The following is a 26,147-nucleotide window of genomic DNA, read 5'->3' on the forward strand; positions in this document are numbered from 1 at the left end:
GCGGATCACGAGGTCAGGAGCTCAAGACCACGGTGAAACCCCGTCTCTACTAAAAACACGAAAAAAAAATTAGCCGGGCGTGGTGGCGGGCGCCTGTAGTCCCAGCTACTCGGGAGGCTGAGGCAGGAGAATGGCATGAACCCGGGAGGCGGAGCTTGCAGTGAGCCGAGATCGCGCCACTGCACTCCAGCCTGGGCAGCAGAGCGAGACTCCGTCTCAAAAAAAAAAAAGAAAACTGCTAACCTTTTTGGGATCATTTAAGAGGCAGAACTGAAACATGCTTCTTCACCCCTCTGAACCCCTGGCTCTGCAAGTTCCTCTGCTTCTGCAGCTATTCCATCCCCAGATAAGGCCTCGAGGTGTGGAGAGGATAGAGGGCCTGCTACCTTGAGAACTTCCCACTCAGGGCAGCGACCTCTGTACACGGGCATTTCAAGCAAACCTGGTCTCAGTGTTCATTGTTTATGTTCCCCCCGCCCCCGCCCTGGGCACATACGTTTTCCTGCTCCATGAGGGATCCCTGTCCCTGCCCTCTCTGCCCTGTAGAGACGGGAGTTGCTCTTACTTACTTGATCAAATACACATCATACTTCCCAGCAGAGCGGCCAGATTTCCTTTGCTTAAGCTTCCGTGTCCAGCCTTCAGGCAGGGTGGGGTCATCATACATGGGTCCCCGGTCACGGATGATGGAGCGCCGCTGTTTGGGGGAGGCAGAAGCTTCCGGCACAGCCGGGGCGGAGCCCGACCCTTCTGATGTCTCTGCTTTGCCTGCCTCTGCGGGCTCGGCAGAGTGGTGGGCTGACGGCTGCACGGGCTCATGCTTGCCCTCTTTCTCTTCTTTCTTATCTTTCTTCACCTTTTTAAACTTGAGGGGTTTGTCCTTGAGGCCCTGGAGGTCCTGGTCTTCTGACTTTTCTTCCCTGAAGTGTTAAACAAGTATGTAAGTATCACAGAGAACACGCCAGTCTGCAGAACAAGTGAGCAGAGGCAGGCTTGGACCGCCACCACATGCAAGGCCCCAGGCCATCATACACTCAGATCTTGATGTCCTTCCCCAGGACAACAGAGCCTCGGGCCAAGCTGGGACCCAAATATTTCTTTAGGAATTTGGGCTGCAGGTGGTGCTGGCCGGTGTGCCTGACCTGCACTGTGGCCACCACAAGTCTCCTAGCACTGCAGGAGACTCAGAGCCTGTTCCTCTGAGCGGAAACACTGTGCTCCTGAGCATGCCACCCCAGCATGAGTCGCACTTCAAGGGACTCTGGGCTCGATGGCTGACAAGAGGCCTTCGACTGCTGGAAAGGGAGCCAAATGGGGGAGGGGGTCTCCTTTGTGAAGGCCGGGGCTTGGGTGTCTTTTTGGTTTTCTAGAATGAATGCTCAATGAGGCACACAGTACAGTGTCATGGAAAGCACACACAGGTTTGGAGTCAGCCAACCTGCACTCAAATCCTTTGCCGCTTTCCAAACATGAACCCAGCAAATGACCTCAGCGTTCTGTGCTTCAGTTTCCTTATCTCGACAACAGGTAACCCCATCTAGGCATCCTTACTGTGAGCATCACATGAGAAAAGGCACAATGGCACTATATAAATATCAGCTAACTCAGGCCACAGGAAACTGCTGCCTAGGGTACTGGGGGTGATAAGAGAAGTGGTCCCAGGTGGCACGAGCCTTTAACACAAGATGTTCCCTGATGAGGAATGGCCTCGGCCACAGCAGATGCGGAGGGAAGAGCAAGGAAAAAGATGTGGTCCAGGCAGAGCCATACGTCCCCTTCCTGCTGGTGCAGAAGAGCACCCTACCTATTCTGGTGTAGGAGGCTTCCCCATTCTTTTCTGGTGACAGAAGCAGCTCCTTCTCTACACATCACTCGGCCTGGTGGGGTCTCGTCAGAAATGGCCACCGTGAGGCCACACGCCCCAGCATCAGTATCTGATCTGGCCATGATCCTCTAGTAATCTGTCTAGTATGCCACCGTGAAACCTCCTAGGACTCCAGAGCCTCAGCAACAACAGGGGCGGCTTGGAAAGAAGCAGCAGCCACCTGCAAGTCCCTTTGTTAGCAGTTCATTCTGGAAAAGAGCATGACTACTCCCACCCTCCGTGTTCTCAGCCCTACAACTCCCCTGTCCCATGTGGTTCACATCAGTGCTGGTCACCGCCTTGCGGCTGGTCTACCCCAAGAGACTTCCCCTCTTGTCTACACTGCACAGAGTGTGCAATGAGGGCACCATGGCACTCACTGGCAAGCATCCCTGGGAAACCAGAACTCAAATGATGTAGGGAAGTTACCGAAGGCTAGTTAGTGCTGGGACTCAGAAGCTACAAGGACGTATCTCTCCAGAACCATCAGGTCAGGTATAGGGAGGCAAGAGATGTTCCAATCTAGTGACAAGGTCTTAGAGTGAGGGAATGTCTTGTCCCCACTATGACTCACCCCTGAGTTCCTCCCTATCCTGTATCTTCCTCCAGCAGTTTAGGGCCCAGAGTGTGGCTGCCAGAGTCACCTAGAGCCACTGCATACACAAAGGCATCCTACAACCCACAGGGCAGTCTTTCTTGCTGTAAAGAGGGGTCCCTAATCTGTCCCAGCACAGAGCTCGCTTTTCTTTTTTTTTTTTTTTGAGACGGAGTCTCGCTCTGTTGCCCAGGCTGGAGCGCAATGGCATAATATTGGCTCATCGCAACCTCCGCCTGCCGGGTTCAAGTTATTCTCCTGCCTCAGCCTCCTGAGTAGCTGGGATTATGGGCGTGCGCTACCATGCCGGGCTAATTTTGTATGTTTAGTAGAGACGGGGTTTCACCATGTTGGGCAGGCTGGTCTCGAACTCCTGACCTCAGGTGATCCACCCGCCTCAGCCTCCCAAAGTGCTGGGATTATAGCCGTGAGCCACTGTGCCCAGCCAGAGCTTGCTTTTCAAGTCTCCGAGTCTTATGGCTCCCAATGGGAAATGACAAAGAACCCTGGGAAGCTAGGTGTGGCCTGTGGCCCACCAGAGATCAGCCTTTGAGAATGGACCTGTAGGCAGCTCCCCATAAAGGAGGGAGAGAAGGGGAGCCACCAGCAGAGTGGGCTAAGAAAGCAGACAGATGGGAATTGCTACTTCTACACGATCTACCATGGCGCTGCCTAATGCCAGGGCTGCTCCCTGGAACCTGGACGGTCCTGATGTCAGAGAAAAACAGTGAACTAATGGGAAAGATCTGGCTTCTTCGAAACTCTCATTTTCATTTCCCAAATACCTTAATCACCATGAGGTCAAACTATACACCTAAACATGACATAAGGAATGCCTGCTAGAAATCTATGCTAAAGAGACACCTCCAGAAATCTCAAAGAACATATGCATGATGTTATTTGCTACAGCATTATTTTTACTTGCCAAAGGCTTCCAATACCCCGATCCCTATCACCAGGGCACTTGTTGAATAAACTTATGGTGCGCTCACACACTGGAGTACTGTGCAGATCCAAAGGGACTAAACAAGAGCTCTAAGAACTGCGATGGAGTGATTTCCAGGATCCACTGTGAAGCAAAGGGAGCAAAGCACAAACATATCTACTGCATTCTACCTAAGAAAGAAGGAGTATTAAGGAAGGACACACCAGGAACTAATGAAATTGATTCCCTGCATGGGCTAAGGGGAAAAAGGTGACGGTACAGGCACAGGAGACCTAGCTGAACATGCCTCAGTGTAATTCTGACTTCTGAATCATGTAAATGTTTCTATTACCCAAAATAAAATTCAAACTAAAAGTAACAAAACCTTATTACACTTAATGCAAATAAAAACAAATGAGTTTGGGCCAGGCATGGTGGCTTCAGCCTACAATCCCAGCACTTTGGGATGCTGAGGTGGGAGGATTACTTGAGCCCAGGAGTCTGAGGCTGTAGTGAGCCATGACTACATCACTGCACTCCAGCCTGAGTGACAGAGCGAGACCCTGTCTCTCTTTTTTTTTTTTTTTTGAGACAGAGTCTTGCTAGAGTGCAATGGCGTCATCTCAGCTCACTGCAACCTCCGACTCCTGAGTTCAAGCGATTCTCCTGCCTCAGCTTCCCGAGTAGCTGGGATTACAGGTACCTGCCACCACGCCCGGCTAATTTTTGTATTTTCAGCAGAGATGGGGTTTCACCATGCTGGCCAGGCTGGTCTTGAATTCCTGACCTCAGGTGATCCACCCACCTTGGCTTCCCAAAGTGCTAGGATTACAGGCATGAGCCACCATGCCTGGCCAAGACCCTGTCTCTTAAAAAAATTTAAAAAAAAAGAAAAAAGAAAAGAAACAAATTTAATTCTATACCAAATTGACAATATACCACAGAGAAAAGATTTATTTCAAATAACTTTTGACTACAGTGCTCTGGAAGCCTGTAGTGGGACATATTCTAAGGCTAACAATAACACTCCAGGGGCAGTAAACACACTGGATTGGCTCCCAGGAGAGATATGTGATTCTGCTTCTGGGACATCTTGTGCCAGAAAGCCCGGGGAGTGCAAGAGAAAAACAGGCAGGGCCCATGAGAGGCCTCTAGCAGTGGTCCAGGTGTGGCCCAGGGTTGGGGCAGTTGAGGATTTGGGGCTGGTCTAGGTGGTGAAGCAACAGAGCTCGCTGGTGGATTAGTGTGGGGGTGAGGGGCAGGGGTGAGTCAGGGACCATGTCCAAAGCCTGGGAAGATGGTGGTGCCACTGACTGAGAAGGAAAAGACTGAAGGGCCGGCCAGGTGCAGTGGCTCTCACCTGTAATCTCAGCACTTTGGGAGGCTGAGGCAGGTGGATCACCTGAGGTCTGGAGTTCGAGCCCAACCTGGCCAACATGGTGAAACTCCGTCTCTACTAAAAATACAAAAATGAGCCGGGCCTGGTGGCAGGTGCCTGTAAGTCCCAGCTACACGGAAGGCTGAGGGAGGAGAATCGCCTGAACCCAGGAGGCAGAGGTCGTAGTGAGCTGAGATCGCGCCACTGCACTCCAGCCTAGATGACAGAGCAAGACTCCATCTCAAAAAAAAAAAAAAAAAAAAAAACAAAAACAAAACAAAACAAAAAAACCAAACCACTGGAGCAGCAGGGGAGCAACACCCACAGTGATAGTTATACCACCAAGGAGAGAAAACAATTCTTCAGCTACTCGCTAGAAAGGGGGGAAACCCTGCTGTGATCAGATTCTGAGTTGGGCCTGAATGAAGTGTCTGCTTGGGGTTTTAAAGGCTTTTTATTGTGGTAAAATATACAAAACAGGTCAGGTGTGGTGGCTTACACTTGTAATCCCAGCACTTTGGGAGGCGAGGCAGGTGGATTGCTTGAGCTCAGGAGTTTGAGACCAGCCTGGGCAACATAACAAAACCTTGTCTCTAAAAAAAAAAAAAAAAACAAACAAAAACAAAAATTAGCTGGGTGTGGTGGTGTGTGCCTGTAATCCTAGCTACTCGGGAGGCTGAGGCAGGAGGATCACTTGAGCCTAGGAAGTTGAGGCTGCAGTGAGCCGTTGATCATGCCACTGCACTCCTGCCTGGGCGAACGACCCAGACACATATATGTCTCAAAAAAAAATATATATATATATATATATACACACACACAAAACAAAGTTTACCTTTTTAACTATTTCTAAGTGTACAATGAATGAACTTTTTTTTTTTTTTTTTGAGATGGAGTCTTGCTCTGTCACCCATGCTGGAGTGTGGTGGTGCAATCTTGGCTTACTGCATAGAGGCTCTGCCTCCCTCTTGAGTTCAAGCGATTCTCCTGCCTCAGCCTCCCGAGTAGCTGAGATTACAGATGCGTGCCACCATGCCTGGCTAATTTTTGTATTTTTAGTAGAGATGGGGTTTCGCCATGTTGGCCAGGCTGGTCTTGAACTCCTGACCTCAGGTGATCCACCCGCCTGGGCCTCCCAATGTGCTGGGATTACAGGCGTGAGCCACCATGCCTGGCCCTAAATGAACTTTTAATAGCACTGAAGATGAGAAATAAAGGGTCTTTAACTCTACTGTAATATTCTAGCTCTTTCTAATGGAAATTACTTGAAGCAAATATAGTATGATGATTTTCAATTCTGTGCAATGAAAGGCACATGGCTGTTTGTTAATTTGCTGGCTGCTACTTTTATAATTAAAGACAAATTTCAAAAAACCCACAAAGAAGCCTGGATTGTGCTGGGTGTGGAGTGCAAGTAAAAATGATAAAAAACATGGATGGAGCTGGAGTCCATTGTCTTCAGTGACACAGTCAGACACAGAAAGTCAAATCCCGTACGTTCTCACTTAGCAGCAGGAGCTGAATAGCATGTGCACACGGACAGTGAGGAATGGCAGACACTGGAGACTGGGAAGGGTGGGAGGGGGTGAGGGATGAGACATTACTTAACGGGTACAATGTCCACTATTCAGGTGATGGCTACACTGAAAGCTCAGACTTCACCACTATACAATATATCCACACAACAAAACTGCACTTTTACCCTTTAAATTTAACAAATAAAAAACAATGATAGAAAACAGGTACTCCAAATTAGTTTACCCTTAGCCCAGAGGGCCTGCCCAGTCCCAGGGTGACCTGGGCATTTGCACACCCTCACTGAGCCTTCACTGCAGGACCCAAGGGAGGGAGGCTGGGCTAGGGTGCCAGGTGACTCCCCAAGGCTGTCCCCCAGGGGGCTTATGGTGTTTGCCAAAACACAAACTTTTTCAAAGAAACCTGCCAGGTGCGGTGGCTCATGCCTATAATCCCAGCACTTTGGGAGGCTGAGGCAGGTGGATCACCTGAGGTCAGGAGTTCGAGACCAGCCTGGCCAACATGGCGAAACCCCATCTCTACTAAAAATACAAAAATTAGCTGGGCATGGTGGTGCATGCCTGTAATCCCAGCTACTCAGGAGGCTGAGGCAGGAGAATCACTTGAACCCAGGAGGCAGAGGTTGCAGTGAGCCAAAATTGCGCCACTGCACTCCAGCCTGGGTGACAAGAGTGAGACTCCATCTCAAAAACAAACAAACAAACAAAAAACAAACAAAAAAAACCCCATACACCTCTCTTCATCCTCCCTCTAATCAGAACCCCCCGCCCCCGCCCTACACACACACACAATCTTGATTACGAGGATAACTAAATACCTAGTTCACAAGTTCATACATTTTAGAGTTGAAGTATCCTCAGAAAAACCACCTATTCAACTCTGGAGTGTTACAGATGGAAAAAAGGAAGTTCCACTAGACAGAGGAACTTGTCTGAGATCACTGTGAGTCACAAACACACGTGTCTGTTCACCAACTGCCTTCGTCCTGAGCCAGATCCTGCAGCATCCTTCCACCTCCAAGAGCTCAGTTTGGAAGGGAGGACAAATAGGTAACAACAACATAGTTCCAGCCTCCCCTCCCCCTGAAGAAAGCTTGTTCTAGGCACAGTGGAAGCACAGGGGTGTGGATAATGAATCAGGAGTGGGTGGGCTGTCAGGGCTTATGAGTTCCACAGGTGGGACGGAGGGCTCAGGGCATGCCAGGCCAGATGGGCAGAGGCGGCACTATCAACATGGTTATAGCTCCTACCCTAGCACCCGTGTGACGCCCCTCCCTCGAGGAAAAAGTGACCAATGATGCCCACCCTGTGTCACCAGAGGCTCTGGGCCTAACCCTGTCACCCCCTCCCACCTTTTCATTTGGAGAACTTTCAGGTTCATCTGGAGAACTTTCATCTTTCAGGTTCAGTTAAGATGGCACTTCTAGACCGGGCGCAGTGGCTCATGCCTGTAATCCCAACACTTTAGGAGGCCGAGGTGAGCAGATCACTTGAGGCCAGGAGTTTAAGACCAGCCTGGCCAACATGGGAAAACTCCGCCTCTACTAAAAATACAAAATATTTGCCGGGCGTGGTGGTGTGCGCCTGTGGTCCCAGCTACTCGGGGACTTGAGGCATGAGAATCGCTTGAACCTGGGAGGCGGAGGGTGCAGTGAGCTAAGACCGTGCCACTGCACTCCAGACCAGGCGATAGAACAAGATTCCATTTCCAAAAAAAAAAAAAAAAAAGGTACTTCTGAGACACCTTCCCTGCTCCTGCCTCCCTCCCTGCTCTATAAGCCAGGGCACCCGAGCCCTCAGTGTACTTAGCTGTGCGTGCCAACCCCCATCTCCCCGCTCAATGCATAATGCCAGGCACAGGTGCAACCCTTACTCAACGCATGCTGGATGAATAACCACAACACGGGCGCAGCGCTCCACATGCTTCTGATGGCTGGAGACCTTCGACCGTAAGCTTCTAGCAAGGAGAGGCTAACTCAGTGCTGAAAAAAAGGTGGGCTCTGAATTGGTGAATAAACAAATGATGAGTTTGGGACGTATCAGTAGTCCGTTGGACACTGGTGGCTTGGAGATGGCGGAAGATGAGGTGGAGGAAGTCACTGAGGAGGGCCTCAGCGCCCCAGGGACAGTAGCATGGAGGATGGTTACGCCAGAGGATGGATCGACTTCTAGCCATGTGGTGGTCAGGTATGCAGACACCTCTCCTGCTGAAACAACTACAACTGCCAAACTGAGTATCTTACAGAAGCTGCCAGAGAAGCCACCCACAAGCTGGCAAGAAAGGAAGGAATACACAGGCTGAAGAGCAAATAAAAGTACGGGGCCCTTTTCTGTGGAGAAATCTGGCAGGCACCACCTTAACAAATGACCAATCTGAGCTCAGGCCCCTCAGTGCTGCTGAGATGAACCAGCATCACCAGTAGGAGACTCAAGCTCACCGTGAGGACACAGCAGAAAGAGTCCAGAGAGGGCGTGCCATGCAACCACGGTCTGGACTCCTCAAGACGATGAGAGAAAACAAAGGGGTGGGGGAACATTTCTGATAAAGGAGACTGAAGGGATGACACAATCGAATACAACACACGGTCCTGGACTCCGCATTCCAGGCTCAAAGGCTCTTAAAAAAGGCATTTATGGGGTATGTGGAGAAATGTAAGGTTCTGTGTTAGCTCATTGCTAAACTTCCTGAGTGTCTTAACTGTACTGTCTGCTCTTAGGAAAGGCATGCTTAAATGTTTAGGAGTGAAACAGCACGAGGACTATGACTAACTCTCAAGTGATCAATGGGCTGGGGGAAATACAGTGCCAATATGGTAACATGTTTAAAAGGAGGGAGATGACATCAATATAATCGGAAGCTGTGCCAACTGACAGTAATATTTTGAAGCAGCGGTAGGCAAGCTTTTTAACAATTAAAGAGAATGCCTTCATGTTACACAAAGACATTAAGAAAAAAAGCTAAAGGCTGGGCACGGAGGCTCACGCCTGTAATCCCAGCACTTTGGGAGGCTGAGGTGGGAGGATCACGAGGTCAGTTCGAGGCCATCCTGACCAACATGGTGAAACCCCGTCTCTACTAAAAATAAAAAATTAGCCAGGCATGGTGGCGCACACAAAGGGACCATGGCGGTGCTGGGGGCAATGCCAACAAACCTCAGTGTACTGTGGGGTTCTTTCAGCCAGAACTGTTCATGGTTTCATCAGTGAGCTCCAGTTACCACACCACACAAGTTTGGAGTGATCTACCCCACCCCAGTTTTTCCTACACAAACTCATGTTTTTATTGTGTGATTTACAGAACACAAGGTTTTTTTCTAAGAATGCACACATCACACGTTGAAGCAGAAAGGCCTTTACAAAATCTTAAATACCTACAAAATATGAAGTAAGGCTCTTAAGAAATAAAATATTCAATGATTTTGCTGCTAGAATGCAAACATTAGATCAAATCCTTCATTTGATCTAGCAAAGGAAAATTAGTTGCAGGAATCTGGTTTTCAGGCCCAACTGTGACATCCTGAGGGGTCTGATGGCAGGAACTGCCTGCATTTTCCTCATGAATGTGACCTGCAGTGATCTTGTGAGAAAGGCCCGGAAGGACCTGCACATTACAGGGGTATCAGCAACAGCTGGCAGGTGTGGCCAGCCAGGCAACTGCAGCTGAGGAAAGACTACTCAATCCCTGAGGTTTTCAGATTTTACAAAAAGGCAAAAAAGCCAGGTGAACAAGGCAGATGAAAGGTATTTTTCACCTGAATTGGAATCCAGCCCCCTCCCTGTCCCCTGGAGTGAGCTCCAGAGAAACTTCCAGAGCCCCAGCAACATCCCAACCTTTCATAAATTCACTCATGCTCGCCACTTTCAGGAGATGGCATTTCTCAGTACCTTTCACTTCCAGTTATCCCTCGTCCCAGCACAAACAGCTAAACTACCACTCGACGCAGTTAACCTAAGGGCAGGGTGGTGGCTAAGGCTCCAGGTGAACAGTCTGGGACCAGAGGAAATAATTAGCCCCCCCTTGTACTGGCTGCTTCCACCCTAAAGTGTCATCCAGATGGTGCTTCCGATTCTTTCTACTTCCAGTATTAGCTGCAGAATCATGGAATCAAGGAGGCTTCTCTGCATGAATCAATAAAGGCTACAGCACTTTGAGACACAAGCTTCAGCCCTTTAAAAATGTGAGAAATCAAACTGGCACAGGCAGAGTGTCTCAGTGGTCTCCAGGGAGCAAGAGAGAATGAGGTTCAGCTTGAAGGCTACAATGGTGGAGCCTGAGGTTCAGCTGCCCTGCTCTGAATTCGAGTCCACTTCTGATAATCCTCCACTTTTGAGAAGATGCGAGAAACCAGTTATGTTTTGCAAAGCTTAAATAAAATGCAGTTCTTGCCAACCAAAAGCAGAGCCCTCCCCAAATACAGGCAACCAGTGCCATACAGCAAATCTCATCTTTATAGATGTGTAAAATGAAAACCTAAACACAAGCCCACCACATACAGGTTAAAAAATTCCTGCTGTGGAGAACAGTTTGGCAGTTTCTCAAATGTTAAACATGGAGTTACCATATGACCTGGCAATTTTACTCCTAGCCATACACTCTCAAAAAACCACAACTAGGCCGGGTGCAGTGGCTCACGTCTGTAATCCCAGCACTTTGGGAGGCTGAGGTGGGTGGATCACCTGAGGTCAGGAGTTTGAGACCAGCCTGGCCAATATGGTGAAACGCTTGTCTCTACTAAAAATACAAAAAAATTTAGCCGGGCATGGTGGTGAGTGCTATCTGTAGTCCCAGCTACTCAGGAGACTGAGGCAGGAGAATTGCTTGAACCTGGGAGGTGGAAGTTGCAGTGAGCAGAGATCGTGCCACTGTAATCCAGCCTGGGTGACAGAGCGAGACCTTGTCTCAAAAAACCAAAACAAACAAAAAACCAAAACCAGTAACCAAACAGATATCCGTACACCAATGTTCATGGCAGCACAGTTTACGATAGCCAAATGGTGGGGGCAACCCAAATATACATTCTCAAGGGATGGGTGGATAATCAAAACCTCATTATCTATAGGATATAATATCATTCAGCCTCAAAAAGGAAAGAAATTCTGACACATGCTACAATGCAGATGAACCTTGAGGACGTTACGCTCAGTGAAAGAGGCCAGACACAAAAGGCCAAATAGTGCATAATTCCATTTATAGGAAATGTCCAGAATAGGCAAATCCATAGAGACAGGAAGTGGATTAGTTGTTGCCAGGGGCTGCGGGTAATAAGAGGTGACTGCTACTGTGTCTGGGGTTTCTTTTGGGTGCTGAAAATGTTCTGGAATGACACAGAGGCGATGGTTGCACAACTCTGTGAATGTACTAAAAGACACTGAATCGCGTATTTTAAACAATTTTTTCTGTGAGCCTATGAATTATACTGAAGAATGAACCGTACACTTTAAATGAGTAAATTTCATGGTATGTGAATTATATCTAAATTAAAAAAAAACATTAAAACAGCAGCTGACCACCAATTATTCTAAATCATAAAGATAGGTTTTGTGATGCCTGGCCAGTGCTCAGAGCGCACACAGCTGTCTCAGAACAAGTCTATCTGGCTGTGGCACAGAGCCCCGGCAGATAGATGGGCTGTCCGCCTGAGGAAGAGGCCAATGTGGGGACCTATAGTGACACATGCCAGACTGGACCAAGCCGACCTGAATGTGAAACTCTGAAGCCCAGGACACAGTAACCATGACAATTAGAAAGGAATTTAGTTCAAGAAGTTTAATGAGTAGGCATTTAGCCAAGTGGAAAGTTGTTGGCTATTCTGAGGGCATTTGATCATTTTTTTTTAAAGTGTGGTAAAATACACCTAACATAAAATTTATCATTAATAGCATTTAGTACATTCACAATGTCATGCAACCATTACCACTATCTAGTTCCAGAACATTTTCGTAACTTCCAAAGACAACCCTTTACCCATTAAGCAGTTGCTCCCCACTCCCACTCCTCTCGGCCCCTGGTAACCACTAATCTATTTGTCTCCACAAATCTGCCTACTGTTGACACTTCATATAAGTGGAATAATACCCTCCCCTGGAAAGCCTGTCTTTTAAAAAATGATTTTCATTTAAAAGTTTTTTTGCTTAACACAGTGGCTCATACCTGTAATCTCAGAGAGGCAGAGGCAGGAGGATGGCTTGAGCCCAGGAGTTCGAGATCTGCCTGGGCAACATAGTGAGATCCCGTTATTCACAAAAAGGGGGAAAAAAGACCAGGAAAAAAAAAATTCCAAAACAAAACAACGAAAAAGTTTTTTTAGGGAGACAGGGTCTCGCTATGCTGCCCAGGCTGGGCTCAAGCGATCCTCCTGCCTCAGGCTCTCAAGTAGCTGGGACTACAGATGCGCTACCACGCCCAACTTAGAAACATGTATTTTTTTCAGATTAGCTCATCATTCCCTGGTAACTTCTCCAATGATTTCCCGTTGCATCTTTGCCTCTATATTCTAGCAGGGTTCTCACAATGATCCTACACACAAGTGGTTAGAGACTCACCAGGCCAAGCTCGCCTCCAATTCCAAACACCTAGTCCTCAAGGCCCAAGTGGTCTGTTTCCATAGACACTGACACTGTGCATTTCTTTTCTGTCCTCAGCAACACATTCCCACAGCTGCTGGCTTTCTCCATTTCTTGTTGATAATGTTTTTTTCTTACCTTTGCATACTTCATGTAAATAAGTTTCACAGACTTTTAACAAAGTGTAGGCTGCTTTTATCGAAGAAGAGAAAATCTGCCAAAATAAATTTTCACCATGAAGGCAACACATTTTGGGGAACAAGAAAGGGCAGAAAGGAGATCTCTTTTACTAGAGAACTCTGCTTAAGGACTGGCTCATTTCATCCAAACATCTCATCAGTAACTTGGAGTGAGTGCCCTTGTTTTCGTCATCTTGCGTCTCACTAGTGTAGGTCAGTCCACATCAGCCTGCCTGACGTACTTGGTTCGTAATGCTGACATCTGAGCCCCCATGTTTATTTCACCCTGATTCTACTGAAATGACCAACGAAATGCAAAACAGGAGGAAATATCTCTATCAATGCCTTCAGAGGAACTGCTGTAGAATGTGGTGTGGCTGGGATCCATGTGAGAGAAGCAGTGCTCACACGATTCCACCACCACAGTTAAACACATGGGCAAAGGAGGGACCTGCTGGAGGTATGAGGATTCTGTAGCAGAGCCCGAGAAAATCTGCAAGATCAGAGAAACTGGGCCTAAGAGCCAGACTGGCAGAAGTACAGTTTGCCAGTGGCAAATAGAAGGACCTGAACCACCAGTGCCCTAGGTGGAGAGGTCAGTGACAGGCTGGCCAGGTTTTCCTGGGCACTGCTGGGACAGAGAGAGAGACTGATATAGAGGAGATTCTACTTGTCTCAAGAATCTGCCAGCAGCACCCTGGGTCCCCACCCTGACTCCAGCTGCAGCCACAGGGGAAGCAGCAGGGACTGAAGCTCCATCCCATAAACAACTCTAGGGACTGGGGATCAAACAAGTATCAACAAATTAGTAACTGTCCTGTGTACAAATACAAATTAGGTGGAAACGATAATGATTGAACACCAGTCATTCCAGTCAAGATCCCAACTGGAGGCCAGGCGCGATGGCTCAAGCCTGTAATCCCGGCACTTTGGGAGGCTGAGGCAGGCAGATCACGAGGTCAGGAGTTTGAGACCAGCCTGGCCAACACAGTGAAACCCTGTCTCTACTAAAAATACAAAAAAATTTTAGCCGGGTGTGGTGGTGTGCACCTGTAGTCCCAGCTACTTGGGAGGCTGAGGCAGGAGAATAGCTTGAACCCGGGAGGTGGAGGTTAGTGGGCCGAGATTGTGCTGCTGCACTCCAGCCTGGACAACACAGCAAGACTCTCATCTCAAAAAAAGAAAAAAGATCTCAACTGGATTTTCTTTGGAATCTGACATTTACCTAGAATAGGCATCTGAGGACAGCCAGAAGGAGTGTGTGTGTGTGTGTGTGTGTGTGTGTGTGTGTGTCAGCAGGGAGGGATGGCTTCCTTCTGGTAGCCACTGCTCTAGGGAGTATTTCTCACCATCGTGTCACAAAGCACACAACAGGAGCGCTCTCACATAGATTAGGGAATTAGACGCAGACCTCCTGCAAAACTGCCCTCTTCCAATCCTACTAAGATAAGACACAAAAGAAATGCGGGGAAGGAGAGTGTGAAGGGAAGATTTCAGCACACAAAGGAAAGGGGTGTAATTCAAAGCAGTCTAACAAAAGACTCCAGAGGACAAAGCAGCAGCAAAGCCAGGCTCCTGCCCTGTCCCCAGAAACCACCCTAGGGAGCAGGCAACGCCCTGGGAATTTGCAGCCAGTAAGCTGGAGAGAAGCAACCAAGTGGGAGTCCTTCATTTTTTCCTTTTAGACCCAAGAAACTCCAGCTGGGAGGTGCAGGAGAAATGGCCCAGTGCCCAGTAAGCCAGCCCAGCTCTGTGGGAAGCAACTGCTCTTAGGTATACACAGATTATGGAACCACCCAGAGACTGAGGTGCCCCCTATCCCCATGGAAATGGCACACACATCCTTCGTGCAGCTAGAGTGAGCCTTAGTATAAGACATCCAACACAGTTCTTAGAACAAAGAAAAGAATCCAGATAGGGCTGAAGACTACATGGCTGCAGCTCCCTCCAGCGTGCAAATTCTCTCCGAATACAAGATAACAAGCCTGCACACGATAGCTTAGAGGGGAAAACAGCAAGAGAAGATGCCAAGAAACTGGGAAGAGAGAGCCAAGAATTCCTCCACTGTCTCAAAGCAAACAGAACGACTATGCAGAGCCATCCAAGCCTGAGCCAAGATGAAAAGAAGCGACATGGTAACTATGCAAACATATTATGGCCAGAAGAAAAAAAAAGAGGCCCAGGGAGGGAGATGGCACGAGAAAGGCAAAGTCTCCCACCAAGAAGAGAATACAAAAGGAAGGGAAAAAAATTCCCCACAACTGCCTAAGAACATGTTCCCAATAAAAGAGTTCAAAGATGGGATGATAAAACAGAATAAGATGAAAAGACAAATTTCCAACCTAGAGAAACAAACTGCAGACCAAAACACATCATTATGAAACTAATAAATACATTGAAAAACAGCCAGAAACAGAATATACATAGCTGAAAATCAAATTAGACAAAGTGAATGCAGATGAAAAAGACAAAAGCTAAACCAATTACGGCAAAGCTAACAGCATTGGAAGAGAGACAAAGCCAATCCAACATAAGGAATTTGTGTCCCTGAAGTACAGAACTCAACAAATGGAACAGAAGATGCTGTCAAAGATCCATAAGACAGCTGACCTGAAACAGCGACGACTACATCTGCAGCCTGAAAGAATACACCATGTTCCCAGGACAATTTGATAAAGAATGCTCAATAGCAAGACAGACTCTAGTCAACCTACTCAACTTCAAGGATAAAGAAAGCATTCTTCAGGCACCTTGGGATTCTTCCAAGGGGGAAACATCAGAAGACCAGACATAATGTCTACAAAGTTCTGAGGCAGCTTAGTGCAGTGGTGGTGGGGGAGAGGTCAGAGGTAAATTCAGAGAGATGGACAGGGGCCAAAAGCCTCTCTGAGAAGACGAAATCTGAACACAAATCTGAAGGAAGTGAGTGGTGAAAGAGCAGGACAAGTAAAGAGGGGTCCAGCCAATGAGGAGCAGCAAGAGCCAAGGCTCTGACTCCAGCAACATTTTGGCAAGTTCCAGGAAGAGCAAGAGCAGTTGGGAGCCAGGTGAGCAAGGGAGAGAATGGTAGAGAACGAGCTCAAATAGGCAGGGAGGGATCACGTTCCATGTGGCTGCTGAAGCAGGCCCAGTTACACAATTTGTGGAGCCTGGTACAAAATGAAAATGCAGGGCCTCTTGTTCAAAAATTAAGAATTTTGAGATGGTGAGAGCAGAGTATTAAACCAAGCCTGGGTTCCAGCAAACCCATGGGGAGTAACATAGGCCCATGAAGCTGGCTCTGCTTTCAAGTAATGGACTTCGGGTTTTATTCTGAGAGGGTTTTTCTCAAGGGAGTAACCTGATCTAATGAACATTTTTCAAACAGCCCATCTGAGGCTGGGCACAGTGGTGGACGCCTGTAATCTTGCATTTTGGGAGGCCAAGGTGGGAGGATTGCTTGAGCCCAGGAGTTCGAGACCAGCCCGGGCAACGTAGGGAGACCCCAGTCTCTACAAAAAATATAAAAATAAGCCAGGCGGGGTGGTGCATACCTGTAGTCTCAGCTACTTGGGAGGCTGAGGTGGGAGGACTGCTTGAGCCCAGGAGGTTGAGGCTGCAGTGAGCCGTGATTGTGCCATTGCATTCCAGCCTGGGTGACAAAGGGAGACCTTATCTCAAAAAAAAAAAAAAAAAGCCCATTCTAACTATGGGAAGATATAGAGTACAGGGAGTGGAGCAGGAGGGCACAAGATGCCACAGGGGGGCTCTGCAGAAGCAGATGTCGGGTCACAGTTTGGGGTGTAAGATGTTCATCAGGAACTGACATCCATAAAGGGAGGTGGGAAGAAGTCAAAGAGAAGGCCCTATAAGGGCCTTGTACCCTCACCTCACTCAGTCACCAGGGTGCTGTCCTGGAAATGGCATGACCTTGGGTGAGGAGGCTCTTGCAGCTGAGGCCAGCTGAAGGAACAGCTGGACACTGCCTGCTAACTGAAGTGTCCGCAGGGCATCCGGAGAGGAGAGTGACCTCCGGGTCTGCCACGTGAGACTACTGCAGAGTCTAGGCAGGGACGCAGGGAGCTGGTCTAGGTGCCATCCCTGAAGGGCATGTGCACTGGGACAGGGAAAGGGCGAGAGATCCAGGACTCTGACTTCCGTTTCTCATGTTTTTGATACTGAGGTATTTAGTTTTCTAGAGGCCTAAAGGGCAGCTGGATGTATGAGTCTGGAGTTCAGGGGAGAGGTCTGAAGAGCCAGGCGAGTGGGTGAGGGCATGCTGAATATAAGTGTAAACAACCCTCCCCCTGCTATTTGGAGTTGTGATGAGGAGAAAGAATCAGCAGAGGAGACAGAGAAAGAGGAGTCAGTGCAGAGAAGGAAGATCAGACATATCTGTCAAGATTATTGGTGGCAATCAATAGAAACCAACTCTAGCTGATTTATGCAGACAAGGACTGATGAAAAGCTATTGAAGATGCATGTGGTGATGGTTGCACAGTGTAAATGTGCTCAATACCACAGAATTGTACACTTAAAAATGCTTAAGTCAGTACATTTTATCTTTTGTGTATTTTACTGCAATTTTTTAAACTAGGGGGAAAAGGCTACTGGGTGATGAGGGAGTCCCTAGAGGGTTGGAGGAACAGGTTTGAGTCCAGTTGGCTAGGAACAATACTTCAAATCCTTCTGCCAAGCCAGTCCAAACAGCCAGCACTGCCTTTGCGACCCTGCCGGCCACTGGCACTGTGGCCTAGGAGCTCGTCTTTCCTGCAGCCCCAATGCCAGGAGACACGGCTCTCCTGCCTGGCCCTGCTCCTCCTAGCATGTGAGTCTGACTGGCAGAGGCCAGGGTACATACCTACACCCTCGTGTAGAACTCAGGTAATTTCTTTCTGTAAAGGGCCAGATAGTATTTTCCACCTTGTGGGCCAGACAGTATCTGTCACAACCAGCCCACCTGCTGTTGTACAGGAGAGCAGTCTTGGACAATGCACAAAGGACAGGGTGGAACTGGGTCCTGGTAAAGCTTCATTTACGAAAACAGGCAGTGGGCCGGACTTGGCCCTTGAGATACCATTTGCCAACTGCTGCTCTGACCGAGAGAAGCTAGGCAAATAAGCATCTGGCATTTGCAGTGACTACAATCAGAGGTCGCCTGGCCTCCCATCAACTCGTGAGGTGAGAATTCTCCCAAACCCAGAGGGGGTTCAAGATGTGAGGTGAGATGGCCACCTGGAGAGTATGAGGTACCAGAAGAGACGAGACATAAGGAAAGGGCTGAGAAGGAGTGACAGCCACCGATGACTGATAAGATTATTTCATGGAATGTGGGAAAGCAAGTGTTCATGGAGCAAGCTGAGCAAGGAGCAGCAGGCAAGGAAGAGGGCCCATTAGTGGAGAGAACTCTTACAGAGTTTGGCTAAAAGGAGAAACAGAGACTGAGCAGTAGCCGAGGAGGTATGAGCTGAAGGGAGCTCAGTTACGATGGTAAATTCTAAAACAAGTTCGTCTGGTGATGGGCACAGTTCACAAGAGGAGGGAAGACCGACGGAGTCCCAGGGGCATGAAACAGTGGTTGACACTGCAAGCTGGGAATACAGTAAGTCCTCGTCATAGGCAGAGATGTCTAAGTTAGAACTCCGGGGGTGGAGGGGTTTCCAGTGATGACCAACTCCAGGCTACGACCATGAGAATGAGTGGCAGAAGAGACACGGAAGGAGCCAGGCACTAGGAGGGCTGTCTACATGCGAGTGTGTGTGCTGGAGTCAGGAACTGGCATAGAATCCTCAAAAAGAGGACTGACTGGGACAGTGAGCAAGCCCACAACAGGGGTCTGTGGGTCGAGAGGCTGAGTGTCACAGCTCCCCTATGCCATGCCTGGAGGCACATGGGATCAGAGACCACTGAGGACTTGGCAGGAGGCACAGGCGTGGAGGCAGGGCCTAACCCAGGTGTGTGTGTCGCGGGGGTGGGGAGGGGGGCGGTGGTTAGGAAGGGCTCTTTGGGGAAGAGATACCTGACTGGGTCTTCAAGGATAAGCAGGACAAGGCAAGGCCACAGGGGAGGGAAAGGAGAAGAGAAGGGGACTTGGGCAGGGGAGCCAATGACAAAGGCCAGGAGTGCAAGAAACATGGTACCTGGGAGGAACTACAAGCAGTCCTGGACTGCTGAGGGCTATGTCCATGAGAAAAGCAGCAGCAACAGAAGGGGCCACAAAGAGAGGCAGGAGCCACATGAGGGGCCCTGATGTCACTCAAACACAAGGTGCCACTCTTGGGTTTAAAGCAGGGGAATGAGATTGATGATAGGGATTGTGTGGAAGATAGAGGTGGAGGAAAGATCGTAAGTTATCACAGGAGTCCTAGAGCGAGATGAGGGATTGAACCAGGACAGCGGTAGAAGGGATGACAGAAGACAGAAGAGGGACAAACAGTTAAAGGAACAATCTGTGGGGCTTGGTGGCTCCCCTGGATGTGGGCAGTGAAGGGCAGGAGCCTGTTGGGTTTCCAGCTTGGGTGACTGGTATGGCTATCAACTGTGACAGAAAACAGTGGACATGGCATTTGTCTATTTGGTCTTCTGATCTACCTTATCTTGAAGGAGACGGGGGTGGTAGGGCGGGCAGTGGGTTGAGAAGAATGGAAGGGAGAAAGAGGGCAGAAATCTCTCAAATATTTTGCACAGTAAAATCTGACTAAAATGCACACACGCCCCACAAGCCTTTTTCTTTTTTTTTTTTTTCCCCAAGAAGCAAAACAAGTTTTATTTCCATAGTAGTTCCTTTTGGTGCTCTCTGTCGCCACCTAATGGATGGCCTAGTGGAAGAGGCTCAAGAGGTAGCAGCCTAGCCTATCCCACAGCAGAGGAATTAAACTCACCCAGGCAGGGAGAACGGGACTGCACCTGGGTGGGGGAGGACCAAAAGAAGCCCAGCTGCTTCTGGAAGATCATCGGGAGTCTCTTCTGGAAGACCAGGGGCTCTTGGAGCTAAAATAGACGTTTGTTCATTAATAATACCTACTTCAACAACTTAAGATCGTGTTCAGCAGATGCACATCAACCTTGACTTGTCTGTGCTCCCCAAATCAATATGCCTCACTGAGGCATATTGAGGGAACAATCTGTAGATATTCATGAAATTGTTTGGTGGGACAAAAATTGTGGGGCACTTGAGCCTAGCTGAACTCAGTTTTAAGTTCTAGCATTTAACACACCACCTCTAAGTTTACGTGTACTTTATGAGTGCAGGAATGCAACAAAAAAATCTAGTGTAAAGTCCTGGCCCTCAGGGCAAAGCAAGGGAACTACAACTCTTGCTTGCTGCGAACTGCCTTCCTCCCACAGATATGGCACATTCACAAATCTCATTCACTGAACAAGAAATGGAACAAGTGCCACACCAGAGGTGACAAGAAGAGGGGAACATACAATAATAGGTAACTTCCCTGTCACACGAGACTGCTTGGAGACAAGGATACAGAGCCCAGCATAGGAGACGGGACAAAATGATGAGGGTCAAGGACCACACCTGGTTTAACTCCCAGTGAAGAGTTTTAGCCAGTAAAGAGCTGCAAGAAGGAAATCACACAGCACGAGAGGCCACTAAGATAAACGCTTGAATCTGATTAAGTTTTCACCTGAAGAGTGTGGGTAAGGACAAGCCTGCCTTGTTGGGTAGTACAGATTCAGTGAATGAGCCCTCAGATCCTGCTGGATCCTGTGATCAGATAGACAGCAGCTTCTCAGGAACCACTGCCTGTGAGGTTAGGGTGAGGGGAGGGACCCGATGGAGATCTAATCCCAGGGGTTTGGTCACAGGGGCTGGCGAATGAGAGGTGGAGACTGGGAACATACGCCACTCTTTTTTTTTTTTTGAGATGGGGTCTCGCTGTGTCACCCAGGCTGGAGTGCAGTGGCACCATCTCAGCTCACTGCAACCTCCACCCCCCAGGTTCAAGCGATTCTCCTGCCTCAGCCTCCCAAGTAGCTGGGATTATAGGCGCCTACCACTGCGCCTGGCTAATTTTTCTATTTTTAGTAGAGACGGGGGTTTCACCATCTCGGCCAGGCTGGTTTTGAACTCCTGACCTCACGATCCACCCGCCTTGGCCTCCCAAAGCGCGGGGATTACAGGCGTGAGCCACTGCGCCCGGCCAGCCACTCTTTTTTTTTGAGATGGAGTTTCGCCCTTGTTGGCCAGGCTGGAGTGCAATAGCACGATCTCGGCTCACTGCAACCTCTGTCTCCTAGGTTCAAGTGATTCTCCTGGCTCAGCCTCCTGAGTAGCTGGGATTACAGGCATGCGCCACCACACCCAGCTAATTTTGTATTTTTAGTAGGGACGGGATTTCTCCATGTTGGTCAGGCTGGTCTCGAACTCCTGACCTCAGGTGATCCGCCCGCCTTGGCCTCCCAAAGTGCTGGGATTACAGGCATGAGCCACCATGCCCGGCCTAAGCCACTCTTTTGGAAAGCTCAGCAGAGAAGATGCCATGAGGTAATATGACGGGTTAGGTGGCCTTTAAAGGGATGTTTATAGCTTTTCATAACATGGGTGTATTAGTCTGCTCAGGCTATAACAAAATAGTACAGACTGGGGGGCCTACTCAACTGAAATTTCTCACAGTTCTGGTGGCTAGAAGTCCAAGATCAAGGTGTCAGCACCTTCAGCCCCTGGTGACGGCTCTCTTTCTGGCTTCGAGATGGCTACCTTCTCATTGTGTACTCACATGGTGGAGAAAGCAAGCTCTCTGCTGTCTCTTGTTATAAGGACACTAATCTCATCATGGGAAACCCACCCTCCCTCCTGATTTCATCTAAACCTAACCACCTCCCAAAGACCCCATCTCCAAATAACATCACATTGGAGGTTTGAGCTTCAACATTGGAATTTTGGGGGACACAAACATTCAGTCCATAACAGTGCTGATGTTTATGTTTTAATGTTAAATGATAAAGCACGGCACAGCAGCACACACACCGTGTGATGCCAATCTATTTTGTTTTGTTTTGTTTTGTTTTTAGATAGGGTCTCACTCTGTTGCCTGGGCTATAGCAGTAGCATGATCACACCTCACTGCAACCTCGACCTCCAGGTTCAAGCAATCCTCCCACCTCAGCCTCCCAAAGTGCTGGGATTACAGGCATGAGCCACCTGCCTGGCCTCCAATTTGTATTTAATGCCACTGAACTGTACATTTAAAAATGGTAAATTTTAGGTGATGTGTATTTTACTACAATTTTCTTAAAAGTCTAAGAGAAGGCAAGAAAGGGGAAGAAAAATTTAAAAGAGCAGAAAATATGGAAAAATAGAATGCACAAGTATGCTATAAATGAATCTACTAAATACATCAGAAATCAAACAGATGTTAAAGGACGAAACAGACAATGGATTTTTAAAAAAAATCTCGAGGCCGGGCACGGTGGCTCACGCCTGTAATCCCAGCACTTTGGGAGGCCCAGGTGGGCGGATCACGAGGTCAGGAGATTGAGACCATCCTGGCTGACACGGTGAAACCCCGTCTCTACTAAAAATACAACAACAACAAAAAAAAAATCAGCCAGGCATGGTGGCGGGCACCTGTAGTCCCAGCTACTCTGGAGGTTGAGGCAGGAGAATGGCATGAACCCGGGGGGCGGAGCTTGCAGTGAGCCGAGATCGCACCACTGCACTCCAGCCTGGGCGACAGAGCAAGACTGTCTCAAAAAAAAAAAAAAAATCTAGCTATCAGCTGGGCATGGTGGCTCACGTCTGTAATTCCAACACTTTGGGAGGCTGAGGTGGGTGGGTGGATCACCTGAGGTGAGGAGTTTGAGACCAGCCTGGCCAACATGGTGAAACCACATCTCTACTAAAAATACAAAATTAGCCAGGCGTGGTGGCGTGTACCTGTAGTCCCAGCTACTCAGGAGGCTGCGGCAGGAGAATTGTTTTGAACCTGGGAGGTGGAGGTTGCAGTGAGCCGAGATCACGCCATTACACTCCAGCCTGGGTGACAAGAGCAAAACTCCGTCTCAAAAAAAAAAAAAAAAAAAAGTCTAGCTATCTGACATTTTCAAAAGCTCCACCTCACCGGTGCATAAAGACACAGAAAGGAGGAAAATAAAAAACTGGGACGGCCGGGCGTGGTGGCTCATGCCTGTAATCCCAACACTTTTAGAGGCCAAGGCTGGTGAACTGCTTGAGCCCAGGAGTTTGAGACCAGTCTGGGCAACATGGCAAAACCCTGTCTCTACTAAAAATACAAAAACTTAGCCAGGCGCGCTGGTGCAAGCCTGTAATCCCAGCTACTCAGGAGGCTGAGGTGGGAGGACCACTTGAGCCCAGGAAGCGGAGGTTGCAGTGAGCTGAGATTGCACCACTGCACTCCAGACTGGGTGACAGAGGGAGACCCTGTCTCAAAAAAAAAAAAGAAAAATAAATAAAATAAATAATAATTAAAAAAATAAAATATTAGTATGGTCACTTCATAATACCAAAGGGTTCAATACACCAGGAATGTGAAACTGTATCTAAAATTGAAAACATGGCCTCAAAATAAATAATAAAATGAAAATTACCAAACTCTGTGGAGAAACTGATGTGTCCATCACCACGGTAGATTTTAACACATATTCCATCAGTTGATAAATCAAGTAAACAAAATGACAGTAAGAAGAGAAAATACTTTCACAACAAAAGGATAAGACAGAGGTAATGAATATATGTAGAATCCTGCACCCATGCTTGGTGGTGACATACTCTGTTCACTGGTTATAGATAATGTGTCATGGAGCACTTCTCAACCAACTGCAAGAACTGTTGTCACACAGACCAAGTTCTTTGACCACAGTGCCACTTAGTTAGAAGTTGATTTTTTCTTTTTTCTTTTTTTTTTTTTTTGAGACGGAGTCTTGCTCTTGTTGCCCAGGCTGGAGTACATTGGTGCAATCTTGGCTCACTGTAACCACCACCTCCTGGTTCAAGCGATTCTCCTGCCTCAGCCTCCAGAGTAGCTGGAACTACAGGTGTGCGCCACCATGCCCAGCTAATTTTGTATTTTTAGTACAGATGAGGTTTTGGCATGTTGGCCAGGCTGGTCTCGAACTCCTGACCTCAGGTGATCTGCCCGCCTCGGCCTCCCAAAGTGCTGGGATTACAGGCGTGAGCCACCTTGTGCAGTCAATTTTTTTTTCTAGAGCAACTAGGAAAAAAAAAAATCAACAAAAACCCAAAGCCATGTGCTTGGAAATTGAAAAACACATTTTAAAATAATTTGTGAGTCAAAGGAAGAAACAAAGAAAACTTAGAATATCTTTGGGCTAACTTAAAGTGACAATACTATCAGAACTTGCTAGATACAGTTGAAGTAGTTCCAGAGGGTTAGCCTTAAATGTTTACATTTGAAAAAAGGGTAGAAAAATCAAGAACCAAATTTATAACTTAAGAAGTTAGGGCCAGGCGTGGTGGCTCATGCCTGTAATCCTAGCACTTTGGGAGGCCAAGGCGGGTGGATCACCTGAGGTCAGGAGTTCGAGACCAGCCTGGTCAACATGCCAAAACCCCATCTCTACTAAAAATACAAAAAATTAGCCGGGTGTGGGGCAAATGCCTGTAAATGCCAGCTACTCAGGAGGTTGAGGCACGAGAATCACTTGAACCCAGGAGGTGGAGGTTGCAGTGAGCTGAGATTGCACTACTACACTCCAGCCTGGGTGACAGAGCAAGACTCTCTCTCTCAAAACAAAAGACAAACAAACAAAAATACAGAGAATGTACTCTAAGACCATAGAAAAAATAATAAAGATAAAAGCAAAAGCAGAATTTAATGAACTAGAAAAGAGACACAGAGTAATAACAGGGCAATAATGCCTACATGTCTGCTTCTTGTAAGACCAATGAACCTAACGAACTTTTACCAAGACAAGGAAAAAAGGGAGAAGGTACAAGTAAACAACAAACACTAGGAATGAAAAAGCAGACATAATTACAGATGTTGCAAATGTATAAAAAACTATAACATGAACAACTTTATGCTAGTCAGACAAAATGGACAAATTCCTAGAAAAAAAAATTTAACAGCTTACAGTAGCCCAAGGAGGTGCAGGGAAAATAAAAATAGGTTTAAATGTGTCTGCGTGTGCATAGAACACCCCAAAACACACAGACAAGACCCTGGGATGCAGCTGTTCCCTGAAGAGAGGCCTAGGCAGCTGGGCGACCAGGGCAGCAGGGACACTCAGACCTTGCATCACGCTGGAGTTTGCACTTCCTGAATTGTGAAGCATGCACATGTGTCACTTATGCAACAGTGAATCCAAACGTGCCTGTATACAAGGAAAGGCCTCACCTGGCTGCGCCGTGGAGGCTGGCCTGGCGTGTGGAGCAGGCAGAACATTAGCAAGCTACCGAGCAGGTGCAGGTATGAACATCAGCTGACGCTGGCTCTTTGCTTTCTTTTTAATCTTGACAAATTTGGTAGGTGAAAAGGCATCATTTTTGTTTTCGTTTGCATCTCTTTGATTACCAGCAGGCAGAACTCTTTTCCTATCTTCATTGGCCATCTGTATCTCTTCTTTTATGAATTTCCTGTTCATAGTCTTTGTGCATTAGTGGTGACTAGTGGTAAGTTAGCAATAAGAACTGTTTGCATTCAAGTCTAGACTGAGAAGGAAATTAAAAAATCTGCCCATGTATTCTCACAATAAATGACTACTGACTAGCCTGAGATAATTGTACCCACTGCCCAGTCACAGGCATTAAGCCCAGGATGATTCATTTCAGACTTGTCCCTGACCTTCCTCATACCCTTTCCAGAAGGGCCCCTTGACCTGCTATAGTACTCCTAAATCACTATCCCATTACCCAAATGATGGAGAGCCAATCAAAAGCTTAGACCAGGACACTTTCCCAAATTATGTCCCAATACCTTCACAATGATCACTTCATATACAATCTCATTGAATGCTCAGCAACACATGAGAGCAATGTTTAACTGAGGGCAACACTGAGGCTCAAGGAGGGCAAGTGACTTCATTGCTGAGGTCACCTGCTAGGTGCAAGAGCTGAGAATTAATCCCAGGGGTACCTGGCTCAAAAAGCCTAAGCTCATCTACTATACTTGAGGCAAAATCATGAAAGTGTGT

The 26,147-nt window shown here is 47.8% G+C and overlaps 1 protein-coding gene across 8 annotated transcripts in view; it reads right to left on the bottom strand.

Annotated features, from left to right (window-relative positions):
• MECP2 (methyl-CpG binding protein 2) overlaps positions 1-26,147 on the bottom strand; it is a 75,475-nt gene that overhangs the window by 10,356 nt on the left and 38,972 nt on the right. For 3 of the 8 annotated variants that reach the window (XM_030807562.1, XM_030807560.1, XM_030807568.1), the window contains one exon: positions 570-920. In XM_030807562.1, the coding sequence (XP_030663422.1) occupies positions 570-920 (351 nt within the window). Of the gene's footprint in view, positions 1-569; positions 921-8,170; positions 9,286-25,351; positions 26,141-26,147 lie in introns of those variants that run through there. The other 5 variants (XM_030807564.1, XM_030807563.1, XM_030807566.1 and 2 more) reach the window with 4 other exon arrangements.

This window comes from Nomascus leucogenys, chromosome X, assembly GCF_006542625.1.
Source record: "Nomascus leucogenys isolate Asia chromosome X, Asia_NLE_v1, whole genome shotgun sequence".
NCBI lineage: Eukaryota > Metazoa > Chordata > Mammalia > Primates > Hylobatidae > Nomascus > Nomascus leucogenys.